At 37.6% G+C, this 12,822-nt stretch overlaps 1 protein-coding gene across 1 annotated transcript in view; it reads right to left on the bottom strand.

Moving 5' to 3' along the window:
- Window positions 1-349: 349 nt before the first annotated feature.
- LOC122919811 (probable ATP-dependent RNA helicase DDX4) overlaps window positions 350-12,822 on the bottom strand; it is a 43,898-nt gene continuing 31,425 nt past the window's right edge. The window contains exons 2-6 of the mRNA XM_044269001.1: window positions 9,347-9,539; window positions 8,203-8,453; window positions 2,668-3,180; window positions 1,004-1,430; window positions 350-698 (exon numbers count right to left, since the gene is read on the bottom strand). Of these exons, the coding sequence (XP_044124936.1) occupies window positions 508-698; window positions 1,004-1,430; window positions 2,668-3,180; window positions 8,203-8,453; window positions 9,347-9,539 (1,575 nt within the window). The 3' untranslated portion in view covers window positions 350-507. The remainder of the gene's footprint in view (window positions 699-1,003; window positions 1,431-2,667; window positions 3,181-8,202; window positions 8,454-9,346; window positions 9,540-12,822) is intronic.

The raw sequence follows: 12,822 nt of genomic DNA on the forward strand, positions 1-12,822 counted from the left end.
CTGAAGACAATTTTACTATGCAATATTGTATTATTGAGGTTGAAATTTGGATCACAGTATGGATAATTTGATACTTTTTTTAAATATAAATATACTTTTTCAAAAGTATAAATTTATTTTTTTATAAAATTTGGTTGATACTCTATATATATTTATTATACATTTTGAATGTAGATTTGTATTTTGTAATCTAAAGTTTTGTTCAATAATACATTTGAAAGGTAATAGTGTGTTCACACAAAGGTTAATTAATGTGCGTTAAACAATAATTTTCTATTATAAATTACGGTCTTTTTTTTCAAAGTAAAGAAAACTTTAATTTTGTGCTCTAAAGTTTTCAGAACAGCCATTTACAATGAACCAAAATAAGTAAATTTCCTAACGGCAAATTACTACCTTAAATACTGGAGTGCGATAAACAAAATTCTCATTTTTACAAACATACAACATATTGTTTCATGTAAAACTGAATCTGTAAGAATGTCTCATCTGCTTAACCACGTCCGACTAGCCCCAATCTTCGTCCTCCTCCGCTGCCGCCCGCGCTGCAGGTTGTGAAATGCCAGCATTGCTGTAACCGTTGTCCTCCTGAATGTCACCTCTCTTCCTGCTATCCACTGAAGCAAATTTGCTTGGCTGTGAACTAAAGGTTGGCATGCCATGGGCACTGAACGCCATCTCTTCAAGCCAAGCAGGTACTGTCACAAACTATGGATCCGATTGCTCCGGATCCCACAGCTGTGACCTAGTGGTCTGTGACGGAGTCTGCGCACACACAGAGACCCCACGTGACCGGGGTATATCTTAAAGGACAGGATGAGCTGGGCCTGGTATAGCCTTTATGACCTTTTATAGCCGGCATCACAGAGTAGTGGTAATAAAAGTGTCCATCTATATCATGGGTGACCCAGGCTTCAGGAAGATGAGAGTTCACTGTTTTTTTTACATATGCCAGAAGCATTTAAGATGGCTACCCAGAGGAATTATGTATGTATGCCGGCACAAGGTACCTCCTGGTGAGCATCGGTTAAAACTTTCACTAGTCCACGGACAATTTTTTGCTCGTCATCACCAATCTTATTAAAAAAAGAAATGGCTTTTCCAGTGTTGCCGCAGCGTCCAGTTCGGCCGATCCTGTGAACATATTCGTCAACATCGCCAGGGATGTCAAAATGTATCACATGAAGGACATTCTCGATATCTAATCCTCTGGCAGCAACAGACGTGGCAACAATCACAGGACACTGTCCAGAGCGGAAGTCGCCCAGAGCTTTCTCCCGCTCTCTTTGCTCTCTGTCCCCGTGAATGCTTGTGCAGGGGATTTTTTCTTGACAAAGAAATATTGCAATTAAATCCGCCATCTTTTTGGTTTTCACAAAAACCATCGTGCGCTCATGGCCTATGAGTTGTAAAAGTTCCAGCAGTTTAGCCTGTGACGAACTGCGACAGCCGCGGCCACAATACGCCAAGAAACCGTAACAGATTCTAGTTTTTTGTTATAAAGGGTCCAAGAATCAAGGCGGGGAATTGAGAGTCCGCCTGCTGGGCAGGCTGTATCCCTGAGATGAATGCCAGTCCTGAAATATGGTATGTGCCATATCTCGGGATGTCTCCGCTGTACACAAGTAACAAGCACACATTCACATTCCCCACAAAATATGGAGTCCAGGGATACCAAATATGACTATTATAACTGGTTCTCTGATGGGGTAACACCATAACTTTATCTGGGCATCTCCTAGAGTTCTATTTGCCATATGTACATGTCCAGTGAATTCTGAGTGACACGATGATGTAATTTTTACGTCCGTAAGATGCATGGTCTCACTTAAAAAGGTAAAAAACATATCTCAGATTCATGTGTCAATCTAGGAACCTTGGTGCCGGCCTGTCTTAATCAAGCTATCTTACCAACCCCTTATGGCAGCAACACCAAATGTTTCCCCCCAGGTGTAGTCTTCACACCTAGCTGTGATATCTCTGCAGAAAGAAAGTTCTTTTGACAACCTAAGAAAACCAACTGTAATTGCGTTATCTGCTGGGCATCTATTGACTGACTTGAACAAAAGGGATATGTTGTTCTCTGGGTAAACAGAAGGAGACGCTCTGAGTAATCAAATTGTATGTTCTGGGGCCTAGGGAAATAATTCATTTTTAATAGACCTACTGATCAATAAGGGAGAGTAATATTGATGATATTGGGAGGACGGTTCAATATTCTCGCGGATCATCTGTGACCTCACTTTATAATCAATATAACCTCCCTCTAGTATTTTACCCTAACACTAGATGGCACTAGTATTCCATACAAAAATCAAACCACTCACTTCTTTCTCTTATCTAATATACTAGCAATAAATGTTATCTAAGGTTTCAGACAAAACCTTGAGAAGATCTTGAATAGACAATGGCTTTTATACTTCGTCAACCACCTGGTTTATCCTTAAATCTTTTGACCAGACCTAATTAAATCAAGATAAACAGGGCTATCTCAATTCATTGTTCTTGGAAGCGACAGGGTTTGTTCATGATCACCTGTGTCCACATTTCTCCATTCAAGAAAACCTCAAGGAAAGAAATAATTAATTTGTGTGTTACACTGAGAGAGATTCTAAAAATGACAGAGGAATATGTACCTCGTTTCTTGCGGATCATCCGTGACATAGCCCTCTTTCCATACTCTTCCACTTCAATTATCTGCTGTTCGACATCACTGCACACGCCACCAACTGGTCCGACAACCACGAACAGATAATCTGGCTTCAAAATCTCTCTAGCAAGATTTTGTATGGGCGTAGGGAACGTGGCACTGAACATTAAAGTTTGCCTTTCTTCTCTTTTTGGCATTCCTTGACTTGACAACAATTTTCTTACATCTTCCATAAAACCCATGTCCAGCATACGATCAGCTTCATACAGAACAAGGTATTTCACTTGGCTCAAGCCAATCTTCTCCTTGTTAATAACGTCCAGTAACCTCCCAGGTGTCGCACAAAGGATGTTGCAGCCTTGAAATATCTGGCGCAGTGAATTAGACGTTTGTGTTCCTCCATAGATTACAACTGGACGAACGACAGTTCCGTATGCAAATTTCCAAGCATCTAGGCAAATCTGATTGATCAGCTCTCTGGTAGGAGCAACAATTATGGCTTCTGGTTCCTGAAGATCTTTAAACTGACTCTGTCGGAATATTTATGCTGTCTCCGATTGACAGTCTATGCCTTCTTATAATAATACCCCTCAATTATATTTAAAATCAATTTAGTACTTGATTTCTCTCAGCCGACAAATGTCCGATTAAACCCAACTCTGGTTTATCTTTTATCTATATAAATATATATATATATTATCAACCATACTGGTCTAGAACTGAATTCAGTTCCTTGGAGATAATACCGTGCTTTCACTAGTATATTTTCAATCTCCCAGTATTGGATTAATTTTCAGGATGATGCTGCAGGTACACCCCAATCGTATTCCAAAACAGATACTATACACAAAGTATGGTTGATTGAATATATATATAGATATGTATTATATTAATGAATTATCCTATAAAATATAGGTAAGGTTATACTATACCAAAATGTCAGCTAGCAGAAATCAGTTTCAATGGTTCTAAGATGGCTGCCTCCAATGACTGAAAAGGTGGTCAGGGCTGGTCTGGTCTTTTGATGATGTTTAGAGAGAGAGCTAGATAGCTCTAGAGATCGATCCTTTCTGTCAGCCCATACCATCTTTTTATCCTATCTTAGAAAGGGCTTGGCCAAGTTTTATCATCAACTAGTGACCTCACTTTATAATCAATATAACCTCCCTCTAGTATTTTACCCTAACACTAGATGGCACTAGTATTCCATACAAAAATCGAACCACTCACTTCTTTCTCTTATCTAATATACTAGCAATAAATGTTATCTAAGGTTTCAGACAAAACCTTGAGAAGATCTTGAATAGACAATGGCTTTTATACTTCGTCAACCACCTGGTTTATCCTTAAATCTTTTGACCAGACTTAATTAAATCAAGATAAACAGGGCTATCTCAATTCATTGTTCTTGCAAGCGACAGGGTTTGTTCATGATCACCTGTGTCCACATTTCTCCATTCAAGAAAACCTCAAGGAAAGAAATAATTAATTTGTGTGTTACACTGAGAGAGATTCTAAAAATGACAGAGGAATATGTACCTCGTTTCTACTCTTAATACTGAATATAGCTATAAGGACCATACTCTTATATATATATATATATATATATATATATTGTAGAAAAAAGAAGGCAGCACTCCAATAGAAAGTGAAAAAGTGGACGGTTTATTCACTCATCAGCTCAGCGACGTTTCGGCTCTCACTATGGAGCCTTTTTCTAACTGGAAAAAGGCTCCATAGTGAGAGCCGAAACGTCGCTGAGTTGATGAGTGAATAAACCGTCCACTTTTTCACTTTCTATTGGAGTGCTGCCTTCTTTTTTCTACATTATCTATACTTGGGACCTTGGTCGCAGGTCTCTTTGGAGGATTTTTTGCACCCACATTTTTGTGTGCTGCTTCTCTTTTTTCTATTTGTATATATATATATATATATATATATATATATATATACTATATATACTATATATTCAGCACACCTATTAAAATTGATAATATAAAAGCAATATACTCATACATTGATTCATATAAAACCACAAAGAAAGATTAGAGTCTTTCTATTCACTAAAAATCATCAGAACTCAAATACATTGTCTTATCTAGGCAATTATATTTCATTAGACCTTGGGACATCTCCTTCTCACAAAAACAGACTTAGGTAAACACTTTGGTACATATCGTAAACCTTAGGTTAGCAATTTCAGAGTAAAAAAAAATTCACTCTGCCTTTTAAAATAAGACAAAAATGGTTGTCCCTTAGGCTCATGTCAATGCTCTTATATAGGCCTTATAATTATGGACTTTATTCATGCCCAATAGTTCTGACAACTTGCTGCAACCCCACTTTTCATCATACGAGCCAAGATGGGCAACGGTCTTTTTTTTTTGATAAATGATTTATTGTACAATGTTATATTGGCCTTTTCAATAAAATATTATAATAATGAACTGTTATAATTTTTTGATCTAGATAGTTTATTTTATTAGGACAACATTGTATATGTAAGCGACTAATACACATGCTGTACTTGGGGGTTCAATCAGTTTTTTTTATACTTTTATAATCAGTCTTCCACATCCCCATCTGTTAAAAAATTTTGTCTGCTGAAATATAATAACTTGACACTCTCTAGTACTGCTTAGTTATGCCAAACTTTGTGTAGTAATTAGAATACTACTTTAACTTACCTACTGCATGCTGATCTTGGCCTGATACTGCAGAATTCTGTGTAGTCATTATACTCCACTGTTAGCATTGACTTCTTCTATTGTCCTGATCATTGAGAGTTATGTGTAGGCCGTATAATCCACTGTTAATATCTAGCTACTGTGAATTCTGCTGCTGTCTGTTCTGATCATGGCGAGTTAGCATTCAGCCTTTTGAGAATACACATTACCCGCTGCAGCCTGTCCTGCTGAGTTAGGATGAGATTATACTCGACCGTTAATATCTACCAGCTGCAGATGCTGTCTGTCATGATCATACAGAGTTATGTCAAGCTAGTTGTTTGCCCTTTGTAGCTATGTGAAGTCCTTATACAACACCATCAGCTGTCCTGATAAAGTTGATTGTCAACCTACAATGTTAACTTTACCAACGGCTGCTGTCCAGATGAAGCTGACTTGTATGCCTCAGAATATAACGTTAGCTATAACTGCTGCTGCTGTCCTGATCAAGTTGATTTGTTATGTATATACCTCATAATAAAACACTATAAATACCTGCTGCTCCTGTACATTTAAAGGTGACTTGTAGCCCTCAGAATACTATAGCTCTACCTGCTGCTGTCTTGATCAAGTTGATTTGTTATGTATATGCCTCATAATACAACACTACCTGCTGCTGCTGTCATGAAAAAACGTATTTATGTGTAGGCCTTATACTACACTATTAAGATGTACTTACTGCAGTTGTCTGTCTGAACCCTGCTGACTTTCAACGTGGACTAAAGGCTCCTTTATTGATAAGTCTGCAGTTAAAATTATACAAAAACATAACCTTATCGAAAAAAAAGTATGGAATCAATATAACTTAAGAAAACTTTTTCAATAACAAAAATATTAGAATAAAATTAAGGGAACTTTTGCAGTTCTTCCTGCAGGCTTGCGAGCTCCTTCAGGTCCTCCCCATATTGGCATTCAAATTCCTGCAGCATTCTTTGGGATTTTTGAATGAGGGCTCTTAATTGCCTGATTTTCCCATGCCTCTTTTGCATTAGAGCAATTTTAGCAGAAATTTTCTTGATTACTGTTATGAAAACACAAGAGATAAATATATCAATTAACAATAAGTCATTTATTGAATTTTGTGTAGTATGTAGTTAAGTGCAGATAATTTGAGTGTCATTTTTAAAGTATACCATAATAAATGTAGTTATATATTAGATTATTTAGTGACATTTTAGTAGTTTTAAATTAAATTTGTTGTGTTATATAATATTAGTTTATGTAGATTAAAGAGTTATTGTGCATGTCTGTTGTTTGATATTACTGTGGTTTTTGTTGTCCCATTATTATTGTTACTTTTATGATCTTCATCACCTGCTATATAATTGTAGGGTGCAGTGTTTCATGACTTTCAAAATTGCTCCGTACTATTTTTGTGCCAAATATAAAATATTTGCCCTGGGGACAAAATGGCTCATTAACCGTGGTCTAATAGCTGATCTACTAGTCCAGAGCAGCTAGCCAATTATATCAAATAAGGCCTTTTCAGGTATTTGTCAAACACCTGCTGTCTAGATCTCTCCTATTGGACATATTTCAAATAGGTGGGGGGGGGGGGTAAGTAGGTGTCATGTGGAGGTGACAAATGCTAAAAAAGACTGTACGACAGCACCTGTTGCCTTACAGGTGAAGCAGGGGACACCAGTGTTTTGTTCCCCTGCAAGCGCTGATATTGGCTGTTACAACTCTACAGCCAATTAAATAAATTAACATATGTGGTGGTGTTCAGGTTAATTATATGCTAAAAGTGGAACTAAATGTGGGGTGCATTTAGTCCTGTAACCACTTATTTAATAAAAAAAATGTGTGTAAATTCATTTTTTTTGGGTCAATTTGAATGGTTTTTTCTAGAGGACAATAGTTGGCTCATTATGTAAAATTGTGGATTGATCTAATTGCTTAGCATATTCATTGAGGGATGTAGTTTGCCTAATTGAATCACTTTGTTTTGTTTTCAACTCTAGGGTCACATAAGGGTGTCTTCTCTTAACATGCGACATAGCTCCCAATTACCATTAATTTAAATCCTTTAGCCTAAAGCCATATTGTGCTCCTTGCAGTCGGAAGCCTGCTGTGCGACCAAAGTTAAGGGTTTTGTGCACAACTGTTTGTAAATATACATATTGTTTGTAATACGTTTAAGATTTTTTTTTATGATTTAAACACTACAATGTTTTCAAATAAAATAGTTCGTAATTTATAATTTGTTCAAATTATTATTATTTTTTTTTACATTTATAGATTACCGTTGGACAATTAAATCATTAACAGACTTTATAGGATAAATTTGGATTAAATAGAGGGTGTGTGGTTTCTGAAATGGGGTTATTTATTTGTCGCTGACACTATGTAGGCCTCAAAAAGTGACTGCATAACCAAACTGTTATTGAATTATATTTCTGTTAATTATATAAACATAATATATGCATATGGCGATTGTAAACTTATACATTTATTTAATCTCTATTAATCTATATTGTAGCATCAATTGAAATTTTTATTTTGATTATATAATTTTATTTCTAATATTTTTTTTAGATTAGTTACTTTTTTAACAAAGATGCCATTAAAATTTTGACTAAATTTTACCACTGTCATGAAGTACAATGTGTAACGATAAGATAGAACTATGCCCGTGAACAGTAAACTCGTTTTAAAGTTATTAGCACAAACATAGATACCGTTTAATATTTAAGAAAAATGTTTAATTAGCGTTAAAGTAGAAATGGGCATGGGGTACTGAGGGTTAATGTTTCTAAATATGTGATGTATACATAATTACAATGATGTGTGCACATATTTACCCTCCTAGTGCGGGGTGGTAACCAACGCCTCATCCTCTTCTTTAGGAGCTGGGGTGGCTATCTCCTCCTCAGCAGGAGCTGGGCCAGATGTTTTTGGCCCTTGAGAGGGTCCGGGCTCGTCAGACACCTCCACAACAATCCCCACATCAGGTGGGTTGGTGGCACCTTGAGGACTGTGGGAAGGGCCCGCCTGCTCATCCTCCTCTGTGGAGACCTCCACTACATCCAAATCTGCCGTGGTTAGACGGCGGCGGACCGTTGGCGCTGGAAGCCCTGAAATCACACAACATTTGGATTTAGGCTCAATTTAAACGTCCGTAATGTCTTTTTCATATCCACCCACACAAAAAAAAAAAGGACACCGGCAATGTGCGTGACGCATTTTGAAGACCGCACGTCAATGTCAATAATATAATATAACTATTCTTGGCCTCAATTGAGGACAATAATACAAGGATTATTAATAAATATCATCAGAAATAAAGCAAAAAGTATTTGTTAGAAGGTGTAAATATTATATTTAATGTTCACGTTATAAGATCGGATTGTATTGCGATTGTGTGTGGGGTCTGATCAATCGGACATTGGCCAGCTGAGCTGATATGTACCTGTCTAGGGTACTTATTACAACAATGATGAATATCTAATCAGACATCATAAAAGACAACGTTATATTTAGTGCAAAAATATATTCGTTCTTTTTTTTTTTTTAAACTGAAATGTGGACCCAGAAGTGCGGGTCCGCTTTTCTGGAGACGGGACGCACATCGTGCGGCCCCCTTAGAGATGAATGGGTCCTCAAGTCAGTTCAGAAAAATAAATTATGAAATTGAGCACTTGTGAATCGGGTCTTGGCTGTCATTCACGTAGCGGATGTCACGCACGGCATCTGCTCGTGTGAAACAGCCCTAATACAGATTGATGATTGCTGTTTATCTAGATATACACACACACACACATATATTTATTATTATGTGTGTGTGTGCAAAGTACAAAATCAGCCGGTTACATTATACATCACTACCGCACTGTGTGGATAAATATATATATATATACACTCACAGCGAGATAGAGATATATGAGGTAAAGGGATGATTTGCTATGTTTCACAACAGGTAAAAATAAGTAATAATTTGTAACGGGTGATAAAAAAAAAAAAAAAGTACCAGGGCAGACTCTCTGACTGAGCTCTTTGACCCAGTCCGGGTGCCTCCTTTTCAGGTCAGACCATTTTTTTACAATTTGAATTTCGTCGTGGGTCCGTCCAAATTTTTTTTGTAAGGCCTTGACGACCCCCACGACAATCGCCCTCTTCTCGGCCTGCTTCCGGGTCCGGTCATAACCCTTCTTCAACATGCGCTGCAGGATAAAGATGCAAACATGTATTACAAAATTTAGGAAATACAAGGATTATTAATAAATATCATCCAAAACACAGCAAAAAGTATTTGTTAGAAGGTGGAAATATTATATTTAATGTTCACATTATAAGATCGGAATGTATTGCGATTGTATGTGGGTGGGGTCTGAGCAATCAGATATTGGCCAGCTGAGCTGATATGTACCTGTCTAGTGAAGCGACGGTACGATATGGGGTGCACCCTGGGTAACGCTAAATGAACCGGCAAATAATGGCAGGAAGAAATTTAAAATTTTTCTCCAGACCAATAAGACATGGGGCCAGATTTATCATTAGCTCAAGTCAGAATAATGGAGTTAAAATGTCCCAAGAAAATGTGCAAACGCTAAAACTGCACACAAAATGAGTTTTTAATAGAACATGCAACTTTTTTGTAAGGACGTGCGAATTTTGTTAAGCTGCTTACTGACAGATAAACTGCTACCGTAAAAAGGGATGATCATAAATCTGAATTGGCTAAAACTGACTTTAGACATTTGTGAAAGTGGAGTGAGCTGTCGGAGTAATGATAAATCTGGCCCTATGTGTTTGTGTGTGGTATGCAGTGTGTGGTATGCAGTGTGTGGCAGGAAAATGTATATGCAATGTGCATGATATTTCTTTGCTGTCCATACATACATACATACATACATACTTCTTACAAAGTGCTGTGATGTCAAAACAATACTTATTACAACAATGATGATTATCTAATCAGACATGATTAAAAATAAAGTTATATTTAGTGCGCAGATATATGCGCATAATGTTCACATTATAAGATCGGATTGTATTGCGATTGTATGTGGGTGGGGTCTGAGCAATCGGATATTGGCCAGCTGAGCTGATATGTACCTGTCTAGTGAAGCGACGGTACGATATGGGGTGCACCCTGGGTAACGCTAAATGAACCAGCAAATAATGGCAGGAAGAAATTTTTAATTTTTCTCCAGACCAATAAGACATGGGGCCAGATTTATCATTAGCTCAAGTCAGAATAATGGAGTGAAAAAGTCGCAAGAAAATTAGCAAACGCTAAAACTGCGCACAAATTTGCGAGTTTCTCCTGCTCTGCACTATGCTCGCCAGTTTTATGAAAGTAGGCGTGTTTTTTTATGTAGATGAATCTCTAGACACATTTACTATTGGGACTATTTAAAAAGTTGCAAAAAAAAAATGCGCTAGTTCACTCCAGTGAGGACCATGCTTATCTTATGAGAGTTTTTAATAGAACATGCGACTTTTTCGTAAGGACGTGCGACTTTTGTAAAGCTGCTTACTGACGGATAAACTGCTACCGTAAAAAGGGATGATCATAAATCTGAATTGGCTAAAACTGACTTTAGACATTTCTGAAAGTGGAGTGAGCTGTCGGAGTAATGATAAATCTGGCCCTATGTGTTTGTGTGTGGTATGCAGTGTGTGGTATGCAGTGTGTGGCAGGAAAATGTATATGCAATGTGCATGATATTTCTTTGCTGTCCATACATACATACATACATACTTCTTACAAAGTGCTGTGATGTCAAAACAATACTTATTACAACAATGATGATTATCTAATCAGACATGATTAAAAATAAAGTTATATTTAGTGCGCAGATATATGCGCATAACTGCGCATGCGCGAATATGTAAACATACTATTGCTTAATAATTACTATACTATACAGATATGGTGCTAACATGCATTCAAAATGTTATGACATGAAGTGTTGTACTTAGGGTTAGCAGGAGTTCATCCTCTTCGTCATGGAATCTTGTGCCCACCATTTTCTCTTGTCAGGAGTTGAAGATTCACTCTTAAAATGGAGTTGACGTACTCGTGATAAACCACGCCTATGATGCATGCGCACGTGCGCGCGCACAATCTCAAGACACTGACTTAGGTGGTGTATGTAGCGAATAAATGAATAGAGAGAATAAGCGAATATATTGAATAGGCAAATTATCTAACAGGCAGCGGTTGGGCGAATATTTGAAAAATGCTATTGATTGACCCTGACGTACTCGCGATAAACCACGCCTATAATGCGTGCGCACGTGCGCGCAAACAATCTCATCACACTTCATATTTTAGGTGGTTATGTAAAGAATAAACGAATATAGAGAATAGGCGAATTATCTAACAGCCAGCTAATAGGCGGATTTTTTAAAAATGCTATTAACCCTAGTTAGTTAAAATATACAATCGGAACTGAGTTTTCACGAACGTACGGAAAACTTAGATCCAATGGTATATTTTAACAGCACAGTGAAGTGACGCTTGTCGGGTTAGAGTGTTAAATGTATCGCATAATATGTATTATGCAATGCAAAAATTCGAATTATCGCATATGCTAAATAATAACGAATTCGAATATTCACGAATATTTTACGAATATTCTTTTGAATATTCACGAAATTTCGCGAATTTGAATATGGGACATGCCGCTCAACACTATTAGAAATATTTCCTTGTAATAAACCCTGTTAATGGCTGTATTAAACAAACAGAACTTGCACCCCAATAACAAGAACAGTTTGCTGGAATTACAGAGCTGTATAATGGCAATTTGGGTCCCCTGTCAGGCAGCAAGGCGTAATAGGATTGTTCCTATTACCCAGGTTGTAACCTCCCCTACTGAACCCTGTTCAACATAAATGCTGTGGAATGATTCCTCCCTATCCTTTCCCTACACCTTGTATAATCTTTCCCTGAACTGCTAAATAATCTGGCATAACTACTGTGAGGGGGCACATGTGAAGGCATAACTACTCTGTGAGGGGCACATATATGGGCATATCTAACATGAGGGGCACATAATCTGGCATAACCACTCTGAGGGGGCACATAACTGGGCAAAAATATTGTGAAGGGGCACATAACAGGGCAAAAATACTGTGAAGGGGCACATAATCTGGCATTACAACTGTGAAGAGGCACATAATCTGGCATTACTACTGTGAGGGGCACATAATCTGGCATTACTACTGTGAGGGGGCACATAATATGGCATTACTACTGTGACGGGGCACATAATCTGGCATAACCTCTGAGGGGGCACATATCTGGGCATATATACTTTGAGGGGACACATAACTGGGCATTAATACTGTGAAGGGGCACATAATCTGGCATAACTACTGTGAGGGGCACATAATCTGGCATTACTACTGTGAGGGGACACATAATATGGCATTGCTACTACAGTCCTGATCAAAAGTTTAGGACTTGAAAAATGGCAAAAAATCATGTTTAGC

The sequence above is a fragment of the Bufo gargarizans genome, chromosome 9 (assembly GCF_014858855.1).
Source record: "Bufo gargarizans isolate SCDJY-AF-19 chromosome 9, ASM1485885v1, whole genome shotgun sequence".
Taxonomy (NCBI): Eukaryota; Metazoa; Chordata; class Amphibia; order Anura; family Bufonidae; genus Bufo; species Bufo gargarizans.